Source organism: Mus caroli, chromosome 10, assembly GCF_900094665.2.
Source record: "Mus caroli chromosome 10, CAROLI_EIJ_v1.1, whole genome shotgun sequence".
NCBI lineage: Eukaryota > Metazoa > Chordata > Mammalia > Rodentia > Muridae > Mus > Mus caroli.
In genome coordinates, this window is record NC_034579.1 from 14,336,160 (window position 1) to 14,359,488 (window position 23,329).

The following is a 23,329-nucleotide window of genomic DNA, read 5'->3' on the forward strand; positions in this document are numbered from 1 at the left end:
TACCTTTTTGGATACACGCATCCTTTTTGATAGCATATCTTGGAGCAGTACAGTAGCAGATGTTCTCTCCATGGAACGTCTCCGTTTTTTTGACCGTGGGGAGACAGTGCCGCGAGTGTGGTAAGCGCCATTTCTGCCTTTTGCTTCTCTACTTAGGAGACAGGTTTACCCCTTTAAGGCTCTGACAAGTGGAGCTGCACAGGCACCCCTGAAGTATGCATCAGTTTTGGATTCTCATATCCAAATAGTCTTTTTCACTTGGAGATTTTTGAAAGCGACTGGGCAAGCTGCCAGTGTATGGAACCGCAAAAATTGTCCTGGTGAAGAGCAAAAGCAAGCAAACAAACAAACAAACAAACAAAAAAGCAAAACCCCCCACCAAAAGCCAATATCAAAACCAAAGAGTTCACAACCAGAAAGCTCTTTTTATGTTCTTCATGTTGCGGGTGTGTGGGGGAGGAATGGGGTGGGGCTTCCCTTCCCTCTCCCAGGTTCTTTGGCCTAGCTACTACTGATTGAGTTGATCGGCCACAGCTCAGCGGCAGAAAAGACACTGAATTGTGCACGGACGGGGATTCTGTAAGATCTGAGACTCATAGACTCGTCAGTTAAGCTCAGGCAACATCTGAGTTGCAGGAAGGAAGCATTTGGGCATTCAGAGGGGAGGGGGTTCTTCTTATGGGAGGAGCAGTAGGGCTATTGGTGAGTGTGGTGTTGTATAGATGGATACATTCTCTCAGCAATAATGCTGTTTAGAGCAGCTCTTGTCCTGGTACACATCCCGAGATACAGAGTTCTCTTTTAGATACAAATGGTTTTTGGCAGAAGGGCTACTTTTCAGAACTACTCCTGTGTCAGCTCACATATGCCCACGAGGTGTATTTTGGAAGTAGCGTATTCCAGCCTTTTGCTTTTATATTTTAGAATGGTGTGTCCTAATCCTCACCATTTCCATGTGACCCAGAAAACTAAGTATGTTAAATTAAAAGATAATTCTTATAAAACACGCGTGATTTTTATAGGCATAGCCTGAGAGAAAAGCGCAAACCCCATGCCCTTTGGTCCAGCTGTAGTGGAGCCCTGAGCTACCCACATGACGTTGTAGGAAGAGGATCAGCTGCATCGGTTCATGACAAGAATCAAGTCCGTGAGCCCTTGCATTCCAGCATGCAAAGTTTAAAATACTATTTAGTAAATTAGCTTTAAAGGTCTGGACAGTATAGTTCTGCTTATGAACTATAAACAAATGAGTCAATACTATGTCTCAGTAAACACAGAAGTATATAGAAAGAGCATGTTTGAGAATGATACACACTAATTTGAAAAATCATTTCCATAGGGTGATAGGGAAAAGGCAGGATGCTGACATATAGCATTTATTATTATTATTGTTATCATAATAATTATTATTACTATAAAAAGCTGAAATAGGGGCTGGGAAAGTAGCTCAGTTTGCAAGCGTGAGGACCTGAGTTTGGGCCTCAGAACCATGAAAAATTGCTATGTGCTTGTATCCCTCGTGTTGGGGAGGCTCTAGGGGGCTCCCTTACAGGGCTCCCTGGCCAGCAAGCCTGTCTACTCTGCAAACTTGAGGCCAATGACTGACCATTTCTTTTTTTTGTTTTGTTTTTGTTTTTTGAGACAGGGTTTCTCTGTATAGCCCTGGCTGTCCTGGAACCCACTTTGTAGACCAGGCTGTCCTGGAACTCAGAAATCCATCTGCCTCTGCCTCCCGAGTGCTGGGATTAAAGGTGTGCGCCACCACGCCTGGCTGACTGACCCTTTCTTAAAAGGATCAAGGTGGACAGCCAAGGCTGAACTCTGGCTCCACATGCACCCACAACACCTCGTAGCCATGCATATCCCTCCACACATGACGGAGAATGAACGTTAATGAATAAGGACAGCTGCTAAGAATTATAGCTGTATTTTTAAATAACTAGTATAATTTTGAAAGAAAATGTAAAACTAGGCCAGCTTGGTGGCTCATGCCTCCAATCCTAGCAGAGGCAAGAGGATCTCTTGAGTTCAAGGCCAGCCTGGGCTACATGGAGAAATCTAGTATGGAAAACAAACAAATAAAACAAAATGGATAGAAAATGAAAAACTAGATGATTAGAGTAGTTATTGTTCATGTTTACTGCAACACTTGTAGAAAATACATAAACAAAACCTGAAACACGATCCCCACCCATTATACCACATTCTACTTGTAATATCTCTAATCTCTCAGATGTGTTTTCCCACTCAGGCTCCATTCATTAGCACCATGTCTCCTCTTGTTCACAAAAGCCTGTGCAGTTGCTGTGAAATGCAGTGACTTCAACTATATATATTTACTTGTTAATATTTATTTGTAAATTACTATTCAAATTAGAGCGACTCTGACTAAAAGGTACATTTTTATCATGTCCTGATATACCTCACAGATACTAAAGCAGGCTTTAGTGACTAAAAATCAAGGTTTTAGTAGAATCTCAAAGTAGAAACTGAAAACTTCCTATTTTTAAGATGTCCTTTTTTTCTTATTATTTATGGCATTTGTATTTAACAGAAGCAGACAGACACAGAAAGTGAGGTGTAAGGTCACTATAAAACACAAACTCAGTGTCAAGTGTCCATAACACTTAATATATGTACTTTTGATTTTTTTTTAAAGAAAAATTTAGTTATTTTATTTTATGTATATGAGTACACTGTAGCTGTCTTCAGACACACCAGAAGAGTGCATCAGATCCCATTACAGATGGTTGTGAGCCACCATGTGGTTGCTGAGAATTGAACTCATGACCTCTGGAAGAGCAGCCAATGCTCTTAACTGCTGAGTCACCTTTCCAGCCCCTAGTTTTGATTCTTAATAGATTTGTTTTTTTCTTTTGCAAAAATTATCTGAATTGCCATTGCTAAAACTTCAGCTTTGCCAGGCAGCGGTGGCATACACCTTTAATCCCAACACTTGGGAGGCAGAGGCAGGTAGATCCCTGAGTTTGAGATCAGCCTGGTATGCAGAGCAAATTCTAGGACTGCCAGGGCTACACAGAGGGGAAAAAAACCCATAAAACAAAACAAAACAAAAACCAAAGCAGTGTCTTGAAAAACAAAAAAACAAAAACCAAATCTTGCTCACACTTGATGGCTTAAAACAGGGATGTGTGCTACTCTCTGGCAGTCCTGGAGACCAGAGAGCTGTGCTTCCTGCAGAGCCTCCCGCAAGCTCCAGCTCCCTGGCTCAGCCAGTATCCAGAACCAGTGTTCAGGGTGCAATGCCTTCCTCTCAGCCTTTATGCTTACCTACCTTCCTGTCCCTAGCTCCCTCTGACACAGTGTGGACAGGATGCATGAGCTTTCATTAAGTGCTCGCCCAAGTGAACCCCAGATCATAGCCTCATCTAAATTTTTTTTTTATTAAAGATTTATTTGTTTAGTTTCCTGTGTATATATGTGTAGCATTGTGTGCAGGTGCCTGCCGAGGCCAGAGGAAGGTGCTGTAGTCTCTGGAACTGCAGTCAGAGGTTTATACAACTCTCTCCATATAAGGTCACACAGGCATGGCCCACCTGCCTAGACTACAAAACCAAGCAATTGTACTGGGGTTTATGTTCTACCAAGTCATTGTTTTTGCTAAAGTATCTGCTGGCCAAATTCCATGGTATGATAGCCAGTTCTCTTCGGGATTTTAGCAGCTGGTTGTAAATTATTGCCAGCTTGAAATTGACCTTGAAACTGGCAAATACTGAAATCAAGGCTTCCCCCATCCCCCAACACCCACGCCAGAGAGCTGCTGTACTGAAATACCCCCCATGGATCAAATCTCTCTGATCACAAGGAACCCAGCCTGGAGTATCTCTCCTCCCAGTCACTGAACTCCCGGAGCCGAGCCTCAACTCACGGCTTCGCTTGTCTTCCCACCCCCTTTTGTTATGCTACAAGTAATTATGAATATTTGTATGCTGTAATAAACATTTTTTCCCTCTGAGCTAGAACCTATCTCTCATATTTTCCAGCCTGGCTTATTTCCTAGCAGGGGAATCAATACATATTTGAACCGATTCCTTTACTTGGCCTCTTTTCCCCTGACGCTGGAGATGACTCAGAAACTGATAAAAACTGAGGCCTAGGCAGTTTTACCCTCATCCCAACTGCACACATTTGTAGTTCTCTATATTACTTGTTCGGAAACGAACTTGAATTTAGCTTCTTTTGGCTTGTGTGTTTTGAGCTGGAGTCTCTCAGTATAGCTTGGGCTGGCCTTGTGTGTGAGATCCTTCTGTCTCAGGCTATGGAGTGCTGTGCTAGTCAAGGTGCATAAACCCCCCTGACAGGAGTCAGGGCTATGAGTGACAGCGATCAAAAGCATACGAAGCACTTTGTACCCAGTTCTGTTGAGTGCTTTTGTTAGAAGGTCTGTCCCGCTCTTTTGGATCACTGCTAGTGTTGCTGCAGTGAGTCTGTGTTTCTGACTTGGAACAGTAGTGTACTGAAAGCTGGCTGAATTGGAAGCAAGCCTGTGACAAACCCCAGTTGACACAGTGTGCTGAGTGAGCCAAGGTGAATGTAGTTAGAATGTTAGAACGAAACGGAATGAATGCTTTGCGAGGCCGCTCAGGTCAACTGAAAACCCTTTTGTCAAAAACACCTTTGGGGGTGGGGGGCGGGGGTAGGAAAAAAACCCAACCAACCAACCAACCAAAAAACCCTTCCCGCTTGGTCTGACCAGTTATTTTCTCCTGACAGCTCAGGGGCCTCTGCCGTCTCTTTGGAGAACTGAGGTGAATGTGAGGCTGCGCTTCTGATTTTCCTTCAACATTCGCTACAACAGTTACCGAGTTAGGGTGCTCAGTTTCTGGGTTTTGGTAGATGAGAGCGAGTATTCACTCTGGACAAACCAAGACAGGCATGGAGGCTTTTCAGAGATGAAGCAGTGTAACACTGTGAGCAATTATTGTTCAGTCTTTTTTTTTTATATATACTTTTTATTAGGTATTTTCCTCATTTATATTTCCAATGCTATCCCAAAAGTCCCCCATACCCTCCCACTCCCACTTTTTGGCCCTGGCATTCCCCTGTACTGGGGCATATAAAGTTTGCAAGTCCAATGGGCCTCTCTTTCCAGTGATGGCCGACTAGGCCATCTTTTGATACATATGCAGCTAGAGTCAAGAGCTCCGGGGTACTGGTTAGTTCATAATGTTGTTCTACCTATAGGGTTGCAGATCCCTTTAGCTCCTTGGGTACTTTCTCTAGCTCCTCCATTGGGGGCCCTGTGATCCATCCAATAGCTGAATGTGAGCATCCACTTCTGTGTTTGCTAGGCCCTGGCATAGTCTCACAAGAGACAGCTATATCTGGGTCCTTTCAGCAAAATCTTGCTAGTNTATGCAATGGTGTCAGCATTTGCAAGCTGATTATGGGATGGAACCCTGGATATGGCAGGCTCTAGATGGTCCATCCTTTTGACACAGCTCCAAACTTTGTCTCTGTAACTCCTTCCATGGGTGTTATTGTTCAATCTTTAATTCAGATTATCCTGGTAGGCTTAACTTTTGATTTGGGGGATTTGGTTATAAAGGATTGATCACCTTGATGGTCTGATTATATCTTTATCTTGAAACATAAACTCAAGAATACGGCACATGAAAATGAATGGATGGCTCTGTTGTTCAGTCCTTCCCAAGGAACCCCTCTGCTTCAGGGTTTGTTGGCTCCAAGATGATCTGGGCACTGTTACCATCTAGTTGCTTTTTAGAGTTCAGAATTTTAGGCCCTTCCTCAGATCTCAATCTGCCCGTGTACTTTGATAAGGTCCTCTGTGATCTGCGTGTTTAACAAGCCTTATAAGAAGCTGGTTGAGTAGGAGAAAACACTGGTAACCGCAGCAGTCACTACAGGCCCCTGGAAACAACGGAGTCAAGATTTTCAAAGATTGTTTGGAGTTTCTGTTCAGGAGTTTTACCCTTGACCTTTGTGTCTGAAAAATCTCAATGCTGATGCTAGGTTTTAGGAAATTTCCTCACCTGAACCCCTTAGATAGGGTGTAAGCTGGGTACAGACTTCGCCTTTTGGCTGTTGATTGCTTCACAACCTCTGATGGTCTCCATGCTCTGTCACCTGCATCCTGTGTCCCACTGCTGATGTTATTCCTTAGTGTGCTTCACCTCAGGGGACCCAGGACATCAACCCTGCCATATTGCTCCTGTATCAAGTGATCCCGTGGGACCAGAAGGGTAAGGCTCAGGGTGTCAGATCTTCAAGCCTTTTCTGACTCACAGATGTGGAACGGTAGACAAATGTGTATGTTTAGTCCCTTCATGTGAAAACAACATTACTCACTCATGCAAAGGAACAAATGGCTCCTAAAGCTGGATCTTTTATCCCAAGTTGGCACAGAAGTCCTGATTTCCCTGCCTCGACACCCAGAGTATTGGGCTGTAGACCACAGATCCATTTTGCAATTTTATTTTAAGACAGGGACTGTTGTAGCCAAGGCTGGTCTTGTTAGCATTCTTTCTAGGCCATAGCCAGGTGTGCCTGACTCACTATAAAAGGGGCTGCTTGCCCCCTCCTCTCTCTCTTACTCTCTCTTACTCTGCTCTCTTCCTTCTGTCCCCATTCTCCTCTCCCCTTTCTCTCCTGGCCAGCAGTCTCCATTCTGCCTGCACCCCTCCCTCTCTTCCCCCTCCCTCCCCCATCCTCAATTCCCCTGCCCATGCCCTAAATAAACTCTATTCTATACTATATCCATAGTATGGCTGGTCCCTCAGGGGGAAGGGATGCCTCAGCATGGGCCTGCAGAGGTACTGCCTTCCACCTCACCATGCCGCACCTCTGGTATATCCTGGTATATACCAGCATATCCTGGTTCTTTCTTTTTTATAAAACACAAGAGGTCTGAAGCTCCCCGCTCAGGTGAGGACAACCCTGAGCTCCTGACCCTCCCTGCCTATCTTCCAAGTGTTGTGATTATGGGCATCAGCACCCCCTCCCAACTCCCCGAGCTAATATTTGTTCCTTTTGAACACTGAGGCAGTGGTACGTGAGTGTGGAAAAGGAAGGAGAATTTAGAGGGGAGCTTGGGTGTGGCCGTGGGTGTGACATGATCTTGCCTTTGTGTTTTTGTTTCTTGGATACAGGCAACTGGGGCCATCCCAGGACTTGGGTGGTACAGAGAGGTATATGAGAAGTTCCAGGTCAATGTTGGCTATGTAGGGAGTTTGAGCCCAACCTGGACTACTTAAAACCCCACTTTACTTAAACAAACACCATACTAACCAAGCAAAAACTAAACACCCATTCCTCAAATCAGACTAACAGTTCTCACAGTTCGTCCGTGGAGGTAGACTTGAATTATTAGTGTGTACAAATTACTGCCCAGAAAGATTTTCACTTAACTCTGCTCTTAAATTATTCATAAGAAGTGACATTTGGGACCTACTGTACCCTGTTCCAGAAGTAAAAAGTCCCTGAGGGTCCTCGTCTGGGAGATTTGGGTGGTAATGCGATAAGGGACACATTGCTCTGTTCTCTCCCTCCCCCAGTTCAAGCTGTCTACGGCTGTGTGTGCCTCCTGCCCCTTTTGTCTCTGTTCTAAAGCCTTCAGATTGGCTCCCTATTACTGTCCTCCAGGGTGACCAAGCATACCCATCCAGTCAACAACCCAGCACTGTTCTCTGTCGGCCTCTCTTCCCCTCCCTTCCCTCCTTGCTTCAACAGAACAGATGAGGTTCACATGGAAACTAGAAGTCACTTAGAAGCCAAAAGAACTCATGGCGCTTGAAATGAATCCCTCCTCTTGGCTGGCATTTTCCACAGATGGCAAGTAGGGTAATTTCATGCCTGATTAGAGGAGGAGTTTGTTTCATAGTATATCCTGCCATGTTTAACAATTTTTATTTCATGGAAAACTTTACATTGACTCCCTTCCATTTTAAGGATGCTGGTATATATTGATACAGGAAAAGCAAGAGGCTTCTAAATGTATCCACCCTACCCCACTGACTCTTGGTAAAAAACTAAATGCCTTTAAATTCATGGGCATTGACTCAGGAAGATGGCTGTACAACTTTCCCTAATAATATGTTTTGGTGCCTCTCAGTTTTTATAGATAATGTTATTTTTTAAATTATTCCTGAAATAATACATTTTCTCCTAGTATTGTTAGTAGTGATTGGCAAGTGACCCAAAAGGGGCAAGATGTAAAATGAAAGAGGCAATCAGTCACGAGCTGGATACAGACCCATCCTGGCATCATTATCCAGCCATCTGACCTCTGGGCTTCAGCCACACAAGTAAAGGGCAAGGGGGCGCGAGGGAGGCAGCTGCGACACAGCCTTGTATCAAAGCTGTGCATTTCATCCTGCGAGGCCTCAGACTCCCACTAAACGTATAATTTCAGAGAGCTTGTTTATCTTCTGTTTTCCTGGTGCATGAAGCACAGCTGAGGCAGAGTGGTAGGGAGCAGTATTCACACACACACACACACACACACACACACACACACACAGAGGATGATGGCGGCAGACCTTGAAGTGTGGCAGCCTGCTGCTGCTGGCAGGAGGGTACAGTGAGTAGCAGAATCAAATCTGCTCATCAGGCCTGTCTAAAAGGTCTGAGAGGGTGAGGGGTATGCTCTCATAGCCTTTCATGGGGAGGTGGGGGAGGGGGGAGGTGGGGGTGGGAGTGGGGGAGGGGTGGTTAGGTGATAACATTTTGCAATGCTGAAAGATTCTGACTGGAGTTACTCGAGCAAGCCAAGGATACTCTAAGGTACCCTACTCCTCGATAGCAATATTTTGAAGATTACCACACTGCATACGTGTGAGTTGCGAAGTACCCAGTACCCATGGCTCTGGGTAAATAGTCCATTGATTAAGGTGTGTGTTCTTGGTCATTGCTAAATGAATGAGTGTGGTGGCTTCTGAGGCAGCCCACTTAGGCTCTTCTAAGATAGCTGGAACCCACCTGGAGCATGAAGAAAGCTGTGACCTCCGGGGCGGACGAGAACCATTGTATTTGCTGTTGGCCAGTAGCAGCTTTGATCCAGTTGTTAAATTAATGTTTGTGATTTTCTTTGTATTAGCAAATATTCAATCATCTAAGCCAGTGGTTCCCAACCTTCCTAATGCCACGACCCTTTAATACATTTCCTCGTGTTGTGGTGACCCCAACCATAAAATGATTTCATTGCTGCTTTATAACTTACTTTGCTACTATTGTGAATCATAATGTAATATCTGATATGTAGTATATCTGATATGTGACCCCCAAAGAGGTCAAGACCCACAGATTGAAGACCACTGACCTAGGCCATAGATTAGGCAGTACATGGAGGATTGGTTAATCAATTCTGTTTTGTGGTTTGTAGGAACAGTTTTTAGAAATCCAGTTTGTGGGCTGGAGAGATGGCTCAGTGGTTAAGAGCACTGACTGCTTGCTCTTCCAGAGGTCCTGAGTTCAATTCCCAGCAACCGCATGGTAGCTCACATGGGGTCTGATGCACTCTTCTGGTCTGTCTGAAGACAGCTACAGTGTACTCACATAAAATAAATATTTTTTTTAAAAAAGAGTGAAATCCAGTTTGTTAGCGTGCCTACATTTAGGGTAAAATTGTTTTTGGCAAATAACTTCAGCTGTCTGTGTAAATGTAAACAACTTTAAGGGACAGTCTTGAGTCTTGGCTCTGGTAAGCCAGTTATTTCTCTTGGTTGCTCATAGTGAGTTTTCTCCTTGCTTCTCCGTTAGGTTCTGCCAGATGTGTGCAAGGCTGGGGCCGTGTGAGGAGTATATACTGGGTACTGGACTGGGTGCACTGAGACTCTGCACACATTCCAAGAGGCCTGTTGAAGAGGATTCAGCTGTCTCAGGTGTGTCAAGGTGTATCAGGGACAGCAAGGGGTTCATTATGAAGCTTAGATACCTTTAAATTATAAATGTGAATTACAGTGCAGCTATAAGGAAGGTGTGGACAGCAGGTTAGAGAGACTTGTGCACGTTGTTCTGTGCCCATGCATTCTTAGAGGGCAGGAGCTCTGTCTTGCTAAGCAGAAGGCTTGTTCACATTTTTTCTGAGGTGCTCTTAAAAACTCCTCATTTTTATATTTTTAATTCTTGTTTCCTTGAGACTGGATGTCACCTAGCCCAGGCTGGCTGCTCTACATAGAGTGGAAGACAGTTCTCTGCATTTACCTCTTCAATATCAAGAGGATGGGCCTGGCAGCTTTATCGTCTCTGCACTTGTAATAATGGTCAGTGTAGATGCATCACTGAAAATTAAGAGCTGAGGTAGGTAGGACCGTAGACAAGAACTTCAGACCCCGTGCTATCTGCTTCCCATCCCTGACCACTGTTCTGGCATGGGGTATGTGTGGGCTTGAGTTCATCTGTCTGTAACCTGAGGGATTTAGGCATCATGGTCTCTTAAGAACCCTTTAGCTTTTCTGATCTCATTAGTGCTGAGGGCTGTTTTCTCAGTTGGCTCTTCAGTCCCAGTGTCTTCTTGTGTAGCATGAGAGTCTACTGTCTTGAAGACACTTTGCTCTGGAACTTCTTCAGCGAACGCCCCAGCCCTGGCATGCTTGAAGAACCCCTTCTTTCGGTCTCAGAGAGTCGGAGTAGACTTGGGACACAAAGTTTTCCTTTAGAACTCTTTGTTTTCTGGAACAGGGTTTCCCTGTGTAGCTAGCCCTGGCTCTCCTGGAACTCACCTTGTAGACAAGGCTGCCCTTGATCTAGGAGTTCCTCCTGCCTCACCTCCCCTTATTCTGCCTGCTGGCTGCAGAAGGGGAGGCAGAAACAGGTGCACACATGGCAGCATTTTACCTTTGCTGAAAGCAGGAAGTGAAGTGCAACTGCTTACCTTATCCTTGATCGCGGCATTCCTTAATCTGTGTCCCCACCCCCCCCCCCCCCCCCCCCCCCCCCGGAATTCGGGACTAGAAACCACATTAAAAGGGCTTCTGGTGATCACCCTTTTTCAGAAGTGGGTCCAGTAGTCAGCAATCAAAATCTTTTTTGTGATCTGCAGAGAGATGTCTACGTTCTGCACAGGCTTGCTTTTCCATTGCTTTGCAGGAGTTCAGAAGTTTGAGCTCCCACTGAAGTATGGTCTGTGGAGGGGCGGGGCTCTCTGTCTCCAATGAGGTGCCTTCAGTGTCGGGCAAGCCTATCATCTTTCGCAGGAGTGCTTACTCTGTAATCCAAGGGATAGCCACGCAGCCTGTTTTATTGTTTGTGGAGTCCTGCGGCTAGGAGCGCTTCCCAGACGGGAAGGAGGGCAAGTGGGCGGTTTATGATTCTTCCCTGGGCCGGGACAACAGAGCCGAACCCTTTGATTTCTCCTGAGTAACCTGTGTGGGTGAACTTTAAACTAGGAGCCTGCTTGACGCTGGATCTTTTTCTGCAGGGTGAGGACTTAGCTCCAGAAGCCTGGCTGTCTGCCTTAAGAGGGAAAGATGCCCTGGAGAGGCGTAGCATTACCTTTAGGGATGCTAGCCATGCAGCCAAGAGTCGGGATACCTTGGCTCTTCTTCACAAAGTCTTGGCAAGTGTGTCTGAAATGACTGTACTGTTTATTTTTCTAAAGCTTGTACTTCTATTTATTATTATTATTTTTTATTTTTGCCTGAGAACCTCCCGCCAGAAATTGGTGCTACAATGTGTCTAGAGTAAACCATATTTTTTTTAAAATTATCTTTAATCCTTCATTTTCCTTTTAATCGGGCACGCAGAAGCACAAAGCCTGCCCGACTTCCAGCGTTAAGAGGGAAGGGGCAGGCCCCTTTCAAGGATCCGGGCCAATTCTAAAAAGCCAGCATTTTGTTTGTTGGGCTGCCCTTTGTCTCTAGAGGGTTTTGATGTGAAAGAAGATGAAAAAGGAAGGCTCCTCAGGTTCCTTCGGAATCAAGGCAAGCCCAGGCTCCCTCTCACGTGCCGTGAGTTGGATACATTTCTCCTCCCTGTCCAGGCAGACAAAGAGGCTGTTTCGCAGTGATGGAGAGCTGTCCGTTTGTGGGCACCAGGTGGAGGCGGATGATGAGAACTGGATATACAGGACCCAGCCCAGAAAAGGTGACTTGATTTTATTCTTAATTTAAACATCTTTTTAAAAGTTTGCTCTGTAGAATTCTTTGTTCCTGCCAGTGCTTTCCTGTCCTCTCCTGCTCCATCAGGAGTTCCTTATTTGTTTTTTGTGCTGGAACTAAGTACCATTCATTTGTTTACACGTCTGAAATAAAAACTGCTCCGCCAAGATCCAGCTTGAGACCGTGTAGCCTTCCCAGAAGGTTAAATAGTTGTTGTTTGCGGCAGGCAGGTGCTCTCCCCTCTTCCCCAGCCCATGCTCGCCTGTGACTTGGGTAAGTCAGTAAGACGCTGTCACCCCAGATGGAATCATCTGGTCTGGGCCAAGTCATGAGCTCTTTCCAGTAAGTGCTCTGAAAAAGCTTGAGGGTTTGTGGATGGTCTTTTTGCAGCGCTCTTCTGAGAAGATGAATGAGCTCGGTGAATGTGTGACTTAGACAGGCGTTGAGTGTGACACGGAGGAAAATGGACACAAGGGGTTTACCTTGGCCAAAAGAGTTTTGGATTTCTGTCAAGTTCCTAGTCGCTGGTGTCTGTTCTCAGGATTAGCACGTTAGACCCCCTGGAAGATGAGGAAGACTATAGTCCTGCTGGAGGACATGGGTACATCCTAGGCTTTTATAACACTCCCTATTTTCTATATAGAATTTCTAACGTCTGCCTATTAGGGTGTCTGTTGTAGGGACTGAACCGTTTAGCTCTGAAATGGTTTCTTCATTGGATGTTGTCCAGAGTTCAGCAGGGAAGCACTCCAGTGTGTTACAAAGGAGCCTAGGCCAGACACTGCCAGGACTGTGTGTGACTTGTTTACTGTGTTCTCCCTTTGCCAAGAGAAACCTTGCTAGAACATCTCAGGGACCTATTCTTTCTTCCCTCTCTTTTGGGAACCCAAACTGCAGAAATGTGAGAATTAACTAACCTGCATGCTCTGGGTACACGGTCACTGTGTGCACTCTGAGGCTTCAAACACAGCTCTTTTCCAAGGACAATGGACGTTAACTGGATTGTGTTTGTCTGTTGAACTGGCAGAGGAAGGGCTGGTTAATATTTTTTGAAGATGCCAGTTATTTATTGTATCAAGGAGTTGGTTGGTTACCAGTGGTCTACTCATGCTGAGCTTTGAAACCTGGCTTTGAGTTCACACTGTGTAATTGCCAGTATCAAAATAGGCATTTGCTTTCTGGATGAAGCTGGGTAGTTCACATCTGGGAACTACTTTTCTAAATCAGGAATAAGCTGTGGTTTTGGTTATGTTTGAACCAGGCAAGTCTGTAGGGTGGACACCATGGTGTTGTGGTTACAAGGGGATACACTCTTGACTCCCTTTAGCCTTTGCCAGAAGTTGCTTCTCAGAACGTACTTTGCTTCAAACCAAGTGCTATCAGGTTTCTGTTGGAGAGTGTCTACGTGTGACCATGTGGCTTTCTTTAGGACTTTCACTGTCCATGGTTCATGTAAGTTAACATTAAAGAGAGAGACTGAATTTGCATGCCTTAGGTTTAGTTGGAAAGTGAAGCAAGTAGTGTATACTTGACTTGTAGAAAATAAAGAAGTCATTGTGGAGGGAAGGGCAAGTTCTAAAGGAAGGCAGGATTTGTTTATTTAAAATGCGTGCCTTTTATCCCTTCATGTAATAGGGCACTGTAGCCTCCTGTATCTAAATGGGGGCTTACTACAGCGTGTACATTTATAGGTTCTTAGAAATAATTGCCCCAGAGTAAATATTATCATTTTGACATATGGAGTTAGGGGAAATCCGTAAAAAGCTGCCTGTATATTACAAATCACAGAATTGCATTGTTTCCATGTTTAGCCTACAGAAGACAAGTTGGCTCGCATCCTTGACAGACTGTCCTAGGGGCATGCTCTAACAGTTGGTCTTTATTCATCATAAGCCTTTCCTCTGGAGAAATGTAGATGTGACATTTGTTTATGCTAGTAGATCAAAAGAGGAGCCATCTTTAAGGAAAATCATGCAAGGTTCGGGTTTTTATTCTGATGAATAGCAAAGAAGCTGAATCTGTAGTACTTGAATTAGCAGCCACTGCGGTGGGTGACCATTAAGGTAGGGTCACAGATAAAAAAGCACCTAAGACTTACTGGTATGATGGGAGTGTGAGGTGACTTCCATCTCTAACTCTCAGAACATGAATAGACTTTTGATTGATAGATGTTTTTGAAACGCTGTTGTCCTTTCCTCTTCCCTCTGTGCCTTCAGCCCTGACGGATGGAGATGGGCCAGTGGCCACTAGGAAAGTCAACCTTGCTTGTGCCCTGCAGGGACTGGGGAGCCTGGCTCTGCAGGTCCTTCTTTATGCTAGTTCCCAGCTGCTTCAAGGGTAGACTGGCTGTAACTGTTGCCCATTGTTACCAGGTAACACTTCTTACGAAGCCTAGCCAACTCACTGGATCCTTGGTGGATAGGAAGTTGAATAACACATCCATTCATTTTGCAAAGTAGAAGGCCCTTTTACTTGTATCTCTAGGCTGGTCAGTAACCGCCACAATACAAGTTTTTACAAGGTTACTTTGGGGATGGTGTGGGGGGGAGGATATTTATTTACTTATTTCTTGAGACAGAGTGTCTCTACATAGCCCTTGCTGTCCTGGAACTCATTATGTAGACCAGCATGGCCTTGAACTCACAGAAATCTGCCTTTGCCTCCTGAGTGTTAGGATTAAAGACATGCGTCACCATGCTTGGCTTTGCATGGCTACTTTTGAAGATATATATCACTGTAAGCAAAACGGCATAGCCTTTGACTTTGTTACTTACACTCCAGAAACTAAGATAAAAAAAATAATAGTTTAAGATTTCTTGGAAGACTCTATTTGTGAGATTAGAAGTGACCAGTAGGTATCTTTCTACCACATGATCTTTAAAAAGTTGCCTGAAGGAAGGGCTCAGAGGTTAAGAATCCCTACTGCTCTTGCAGAGAACCTGAATTCCATTCCCATGACCTAGGTCAGGTGCCTCACAGCTGCCTGTAACTATAGCTGCAGGGGATCTGACACTGTCCTGGGACTTTAGGGCTTTCTGAACTCAAATGAATATCTCTCCTTTCCATATATATATATATATATATATATATATATACACACACATACATACATATGTATATGTATATATATATATTTTTGAAAAAAGAGAAGCTAAGAAGGATTCATATAAATAGGTTCAAAGCAATCACCACTAGTCTTATTAGTCTTATTTTGTCACAGTACCTATGGATTGCAAAAGCCTCTCTGGTCCTGACATTTGTGCTTGGGGGAGTAAGAGTGAGTGGTTAGCATAGACGTCAGTTCTTTTGTTCTTGCTGGGATGTGACCCACTTCAGCGTACCAGGCTTCAACTTAATCATAAAAACCAGAATGTGAAAGCTCTAGTCAGTGAATCAGGAGCAAGCAGTATCATTAGATACCTGAGTGAGAGAAAGTGAGACTGTAGCTGCACAGCAGGCGTCTGGGTAGCTATGTTGCTGTGATGGGAAGAAGGCTCATGGGAGGAGCCTTGCTTACTGCCTTCTGGGTAGAGGACATGAAGATGCATAGACCCCGCACTGCAGCCTTGGTGACTCTGCTTCCACGGAAAAGCACCGAAGGCGACTGAGGGGCGGTTAAAAACACTAACTGTGGGAAAGTACAATGTGACTAGCTCAGAGAAGGCCCAGAAAAGGAACTTTGTCTGAAGTAACCTTTTCATGTTTTCTGTGTCTCCTCGCTGTAAGCATGGAGTTAACCGGTGTTGTGTGAGTGGTTCTTCACGGAGCCCTGGAAGGCTCTCAGGGAAAGCTAGTGACCCACCTCCACTCTGCTTCCCTTTCCTGCTCACTGAAGGAAAGTCAAGTGAGGTGAGGTAGTGGCAACTCACGTGAGTGAGTGGTGGCCTCTCATTGCCCAAGGCTTGTTTTGTTTCACCCCAACTCTCCCTTGGATGGGGGAAGCGTGATTGATGGTTCTAGAACTGACAGGTCTACAAATAGGGAGGTGAACTGGCATGCACAGCCTTGTTTTAAACAACCTTTTTTTTTTTATTCTTTCCATGTAGATTTTACCATCATCTGAACTTAGTAACATTATCCAATCTGACCTGTCTGTATTTCAGTGCTTGTAATTTCAAATATGGGGTTACAGATGCAGCTTCTTGTAGACTCTGTCCTCGGAGTGAGGCCCTGGATTCAATCTCTAGCACCTCTTGCCCTACCTCCCCCTTCCCACCTCCCAGCCCTCCCTCCTAACCCTCCCCTTCCTCGCCCCCCCCAAAAACAAAACCCCAGAGGGCAGCCTTTGTGGACACCAGAGATAATGAACAATTGGTATACTAGATAATAAGTTTTTGCATGTAGGAGCTGTATTTTCATTTATCCCAGTATCCCTCTTTATAAGAGAGTAGCAGAATCCAGGCCCACTGCGCACAGTTGGGTTACTAATGACGAGATGTCATAATGGGGAAAAACCGTTTCCCAAGACCTAACGCAGCAGGTTCAGATTCTTGTTTTCATATTAGCAACAGCGTTCTATTATTCTAATAGTAAAGCACATTTAAAAATCCGAGGCTCAGGAACAGCACTGATGTTAAGAAAGGCTCAAAGAGCTGGGTGTGGTGGCGCACACCTTTAATCCCAGCACTCGGGAGGCAGAGGCAGGCGGATTTCTGAGTTCGAGGCCAGCCTGGTCTACAAAGTGAGTTCCAGGACAGCCAGGGCTACACAGAGAAACCCTGTCTCGAGAAAAAAAAAAAAAAAAAAAGAAAGGCTCAAAGGCGTCGGTAAGTATTGTTAAAGTAACATTCCAATTTGGCGCTTCAAACTAAACACTTTATTTATTCTGAGGGTTACTCTATCAGGAAAGTGGTTAAATGGATTTTATCTTAACAAATGCACTATGACAAATGCTCTCCGTGTCTGCCAGCTTGTTTTCCTTCTTAAATTCCTATGGAAGTTGACATTCTGTGAAAGAGACAGTGTCGCGTAATATTGTATCGGTTCCGCTGAGACTACCCTTTATTGCCCTTTGATTGTCTCTTTTTCCTTTTAGAATGGCAGTCTCAGTTGCCTCTGCACCTTGTTTTATTGTAAAAATGACCCTTGTTTGGTAATTCAATTGTGGAGTTTTTATTGAAATGATGTTTGATCCAATATCCTCCCTTTTTAACTTGAAAAAGTTTGTGGCTAGTTTGAAGATTAGACACTTCCTTAAGTGGCGTAAGGCATCTTACTAGTGAGGTGAGGGCTCCCCAAGAGTGCCTCAGCTTGCAAGTGAGTCAGTTTTGTTTTTTTCCGTTGCTGAAATATCTTCACTAGATGATGAAAGATTTTTAGAACTGTATTTTTTGTTTTGTTTTGTTTATTTATTTGTTGAGACTGATTCCCATTATGTAGCCCTGGTTAGCTTGGAACTTGCTATGTAGACCAAACTGGCCTTGAATTCACAGAGATTCACCTGCCTCCCAAGTGCTGGCATTATATGTGTACACTCCAAACCCAGCTTTTGATTATTTATTTATTTATTTATTTATTTATTTATTATAATTTTGAGAATGCTATGCATTTTTTTCCTTTTTTTAAAAATTAGGTATTTTCTTCATTTACATTTCCAGTGCTGTCCCAAAAGCCCCCCATCCCCCCACCCCACCCCACCCCACCCCCGCTTCTTGGCCCCTGCGTTCCCCTATACTTAGGCATATAAATTTTGCAAAACCAGCTATGCGTTTTCAAGTATTCAATATTGTTTCTGTAATTTTAAGGGTTTTCTTAAACTATAATATTCCATCAAGTTAAAGGTTTGCTGTTGTTCCTTTTTGTTTTGTATTTTTGAGACAGGGTCTCACTGTGTGGCCCCAGCAGTGCTGAAATGCACTGTGTAGATCAGGCTGTACAGCTGCTCTTCTCTGGGCTTCTTTCCTCACTGGTTCTCTCTGTTCTTCTTCCATTTTAAGTCATCCTTTAGTCTACATTTCTTCCAGAGTGATTTTTCTAAGAGGCATATTTACTCAGTTAGTCTTCAGGGCTCACCACTGTCTACAGAAGGAGGCTCCATCCCTTAACACAGCACAGTGTTATGTGCTCTGACCTGTCGGTGCCTTAAGTCTTACATTGTGATGGATGGGTGTGTGTGTGTGTGTAAACTTACTGCTCTGTCACAGATCCAGGAGTCATACTGCATTCCTTCCTCTTCCTGTTCCCAGAAGGCTGCAGGTACCTCCTGTGCCTGTTAATTTCCTATATAACCTTCCAAATTCACTGTTAGAGGCTGGGCTGATCACTCCCTTCTCTGTTACTTCTCTGCCTTCCTCATCCCCTGTAATTGTCTGTTTTATACTTGCTTGCTTTAGTCTGACTCTTGAACTTGACAGCCAAGTCTTTTAGGACAGAAACCTATCCCTCCTCCCGCCAAGGCTGGGTGTTTAGTAAACTACAGCAGGATAGGGGAACAGGACCTATTTGCAGTCTTTGACGGTGCTGTTTGCACAGGCCAGGCAACTGCATGCTTGTGAATTTGGCTAAAGAACCAGTAGGTTAGAGTAGCTCTGTGCTTGGCGTCTGAGCTCAGGGTGTAGCAGAAGACAAGGTTCACTCTGTGGGAACATCAAATTGGTGGCAGCCCGCCACTGGCTGTTGCTGCTCTCAGGGTGAGCCTTCATCAGACACGCTGTAGAAACATCTGATTATTTTGACTGTTGAGTAAAGTTTAGGGAGCAGCGCTGAGTTACAACGAGAGAGTGATGGCCGTCTGCTAAGGAGAGGCTGTGGTGCGGTGTTAGATGGACTTCTCTCAACCACTTGCCTTGCTTTCACCGTGAAGGCCGGGGGTGATTCTAACACAGACAGCATCCGTGATCCTGAACAATGCAAATGCGAGTCTCTCCTTGGAACCCCTCAGTAGGTTTCTGTCTCAGGCACTTCAATGGCCATGTCCTCCCCTCCTCCCAGGGTACTACGCTTCTTGTGGAGGCCCTTGGCCTCTGCTTTCCTAGAGCAGCTTTGCACCTGCTGCTGCTTCTCTGTCACCTCTGCGGTCTTCAGTCAGCAGTTGACTCAGTGACTGTATGCTAGATGGTCACAATGGCCTCTCTTCCTGACCTTTGTATCACCACCCCCTCCCCCCTCCAAAGCATTCACCGCCAACTAATATGTTATACATCTTATGTGTTTCTGTTCAATGTTATCCATCTCCTCCAAGTAAAATTTCACCTCCCAATCAGGAGAGCTGTGCGCCAGCTCGCTAAGCAACGTCTTCCCTAGCCTGATGTATTTTGCGTGAAGGAGTGAATGAGTGAATGATGTCGGTGTCTATTTAAAATGTGGACATTTGCTCCTATTACCTGCTGTTTCTGTAATTTATGATGGATGGTGTACTGTCCACTCATGATCACTGGCAGATAGAGTATTTTGAATGAAAATGTGTATTACCTTAGAGTAGTGATTCTCGACCTTCCTAATGTAATGCTTCAACCTTTTAATACAATTCCTCACATTGTAGTGACCCCCAACCATGAAATTATTATGTTGACACTTTATAATTGTCATTTTGCCACTATTATGAATTGTAATCTAAACATCTGATATGCAGGCTGTCTGATACATGACCCAGTAAAAGGGTGATTTGACCTCCCTGTTGCCTCCTGCAGGTCGAGGATCACTGCCTTAGAGACTGGATGTGGCTGGGTGTAATGGTACTGGCTGTTGGGTTGTAATCTCTTCACTATCAACAGCTAAGTGAGTCAGAACATACTTTCTTTTTTTTATTAAGGTAGCATGTAGTACAAAGTTTCAGTGTAGAAGCAAGTATCTTTGGAGCAGTTGTATAATGAGGTGTAAGCTATGACTGAGTCTATGTAGCCCTCCTAAGAACCCATGCATTATTACTTTTGTCAGATTCTGAGATAAGCAAAGGTTAACATTGAAAGCCATGTCTGAATCACTCAGCTCAACCCCAGTTATTAACATTAGCTGGTATTTGGTGAATGCTTATCAGGGCTAAACACTGTTAATAACATGTACATGAATTAACTTAATTAATAGATATTTTCTAGGTATCATAAATGGCCAATAAAAGTAGCAGTTGATTTGATAATCGGGATAGGGTGAGAGTATTAGAATGGAACTGGTCATGCAATTTCCCTGTAATAAGACAGGAACCCTCGCATAATTTTTCAGAGAAGTGACCTTGGCAATCCCTGGGCCATTTTGGGGTCATGAACTCAGTACTTTCTGGTTTGGGGGGACATACTTCCTATCTCTCCTGGATTTGCAGCTCTTTGAAGTCTCCTCTGTGCCTTACCCTTACTTTGTAAGTCAGTGCACAGAACGTAGACCTTGGCGGCGTGGTGGGCTAAATGGAGCAGAGCACAGAGGATTAGAACCAGGCCATCTAGGGGCTGTAGTCATGAGAGGAGACAAAGCACATATTGAAATTATTATATAGTCACACAAGGAAAACATTTATGGAGTTACAGATTACCTAGCTAGGCTGTCTTTATTAGGCGACCTCATGAGTTTATAGCGACATGTTCCAGGAGTACTGACACCTGAGGTTTTAAAAGCTACTGTTAAATTTGTTTTAGCCATGTGAAAGGCAGGTGATTGTTACATTAGATTTTGACTCTTTCCAATTAACGGTGTCATTTGTGGTGATCACTGTCTTAATGGTTGGGATGGGGAATGTTTTAATAACCAACTCCCATATTGCTTATTGTACATGCATATGCCTTGTGTGAGTCTGGAGATAGCGACAGCGTGATGTCTCTGATCAGACTTGGACATTCCACACCACACATCTCTGTGCCATCAAATTCAGCGTTGTCAGGACAATCCTGGTCAATTCATGGCTATCTGACTACTGACTAGTTATAATGGATATTAAGTCAACAGTTGTCTGGATATTGCTAAAACCCATTGATCTTGCTTCATTATCACACTTTCAGTATTCAAACCTGACTGCTGAGTGGTGAGAATGTCTTTCCAGTTAAGCAGTGAGATCCAGTTGAAAGCTGTCTTCCCTAATAGGAATTTGTTAACTTGTTTTCCCAGTTGGCACTTCTTATGTCAGCTGTTCCACTTTCCAGAATAATCCTTCAAGTTCCTGTGAACATTTTATCCCATCTTCCATGAATACACATAGTGGGGACTTGTGTTTTAGAGTTTCTGTTGCTTACTAGATATAGTAAATCAGTTTTCTGAGAAAGCCATACCAGTAGCAAGCCTCTTCCAGATCCAGTGTGGGAATGGCTTAAATTAGAGGTCACATGGAGTGAGTGCCACATGTCTTGGATTTTCCTTCGCAGTCACACAGTAGGTGGTATTCAACCTTGCCATTTTCCTGCATTCTTACTTCTGGAAAAAGAGCACCCTGAGAGCTATAATGAGTGGAGGATAAGGGAAGAAAGACGGCAATAAAGTAGAAGGAATAGGCAATCAGAGAGTGGAGACCAGAGTCCTCTTTGCTGGGTTTTCTCCTGTACAGGAGTGCTTTTCTCTGATGACTTGGTCAGATTTCCAGGGTGACAAGTTGTGTGTCTCAGGTGTCTTAAGACACAGCTCCACATTTCTCTATGTGGTTGAAAACAATGTGGACAGAGGATAAGAGTTCAGCTGGTCACTCCTTAAAGAACTCTAGCTGTGGAAGGAAGTCAGCAAGGGTGAGTTCCATGTCTTCTTGTCCTTCTTGGGGGACAGCTTAAAGCAATACCACCCCCCCACACACACACACATCGGGGCAGCTGAGGTTTCAGTAAACTGTATCCTTTGATTTTTGTCCTCTGATCCCCCACCCCACCCCAGGCTTGCTGTCACTTTGTAACCAGACACTCATCAGCTCAGGCAGAAACTGGGTTTCCAGTGTTCCTGGGGTGCATTCTGAGACAAGCTGAACGTCTTCCAAGTCTTCCTTGTGCCCAGGCGAGTGTTGCTTTAGTGTCGATTGGTCAGAGATTCTTTTACAAAGCATGCTAACTACAGTCGGCAAGGTTACCTTCATGGCTGCTTGTGGCCGTTGCTTGCTCTGGTTGCTGTGATCACCTTGCCTGTTGGATTCTTATTTACATAATTTTTTTCCCTCAGCAAAAGAAAATACAGAGAGTGCTCTCATATCTCCCTGAGAAAGAGATTTGATGTCAACTTTACGGTCATTTTATTGCTTAATCAACACACTCAATTCTGAGAATAAAAAGATGTTTGAAATGATTTTTTTTTTCTTCTTTTTTAGCTTCCTTAGTGTGTTTGCCTGAATGTTGCCTGACCTTAGGATTCTATGTCTGGCTGCCTTATAAGAGGATTTTGAGATGGTGTGTATTGTTTTGTGTACCAGTTCTTTCATTGTGAGGCTGGAGTGAGAATATCCCCCCTCCCTCCACATGTTCCTTTGACTCATGTGACCTTGGTCACATCCCAGTGTCTGAGACATGAATTGCTTTAAATGACTGTGACCAAGCAGGGCTCACATCACTTACTTGAGAATCATGGATGCTCATATTCTTACTTCAACCACCAATACACCGGACAGAAGTATGATTAGAAATATTTTTTACTAGTTTCTGAAAAGTAAGTTCTGAAAATTAATCCCACTGCCCCAGAAAGCAAGGCTCATTTTAGAAGAGGGAGGAATCTTTTCCAGTGGAGCCATGGTGTGAGTGTTTGGCTTTCAGTCACCAAAATGTTGATTGCAGTTGTCTTCCCATGAGAGACATCACAACGTTAGCTTGACTCTGGGTAATAAATATTCTTCTCCTTGCTTCCTAGGCCAGATGTGGTTGAGCTGTGTGCACACATGAAAACTCTGGGAAACGAATTGCCTGCCCTGCATGTCTGCCTGGGACACCCCTAGTTTTTACTTATTCCCTCTTATTGAGACTGTTAGTCCTGACCTAGTTAGCTGTATTATTTATTCCCTGTTAGATCACAGCATGGAGTCGTTGAAATGATACTTTCAGTCAGCGTCACTTCTTTCCACAGTGTAGAAAGGCCTGGAAAACCTCAGGCACCTTGATATTCAGCATGTGTTAGGGCTGCACTTGAGAAAAACACCGTGTGGCCCTGAAACATTTCCCCGACGGCTGAATTTCCTTTTCTGGGTTTTCCTCCGTGCCACAAGCTCAGGACCAAGTGTAAGAAGCAGCCCTTGAAAAATGGCAGCAGTGCCTAGCAATTTCCAGTGTGAGCCTCCCTGCCTGCCTCAGCGTGACATCCGGTGACACTGAAGTGGATGCTAATCGTGTGGGCTGATTCCTTGCACCTGCTGGCTGACCCCAGGGGAA

The 23,329-nt window shown here is 44.4% G+C and overlaps 1 protein-coding gene across 4 annotated transcripts in view; it reads left to right on the plus strand.

Annotated features, from left to right (window-relative positions):
* Positions 1-11,043: 11,043 nt before the first annotated feature.
* Positions 11,044-23,329, plus strand: part of Nhsl1 (NHS like 1) — a 126,463-nt gene continuing 114,177 nt past the window's right edge. The window contains exons 1-2 of one of the 4 annotated variants that reach the window (XM_021174684.2): positions 11,365-11,399; positions 11,960-12,063. Coding sequence is in view for 3 of the 4 variants with exons in the window: in XM_029482924.1 (XP_029338784.1) it covers positions 11,862-12,063 (202 nt within the window). In the remaining variant the exon portion in view is untranslated. Of the gene's footprint in view, positions 12,064-12,083; positions 12,351-23,329 lie in introns of those variants that run through there. The other 3 variants (XM_029482924.1, XM_021174682.2, XM_029482925.1) reach the window with 3 other exon arrangements.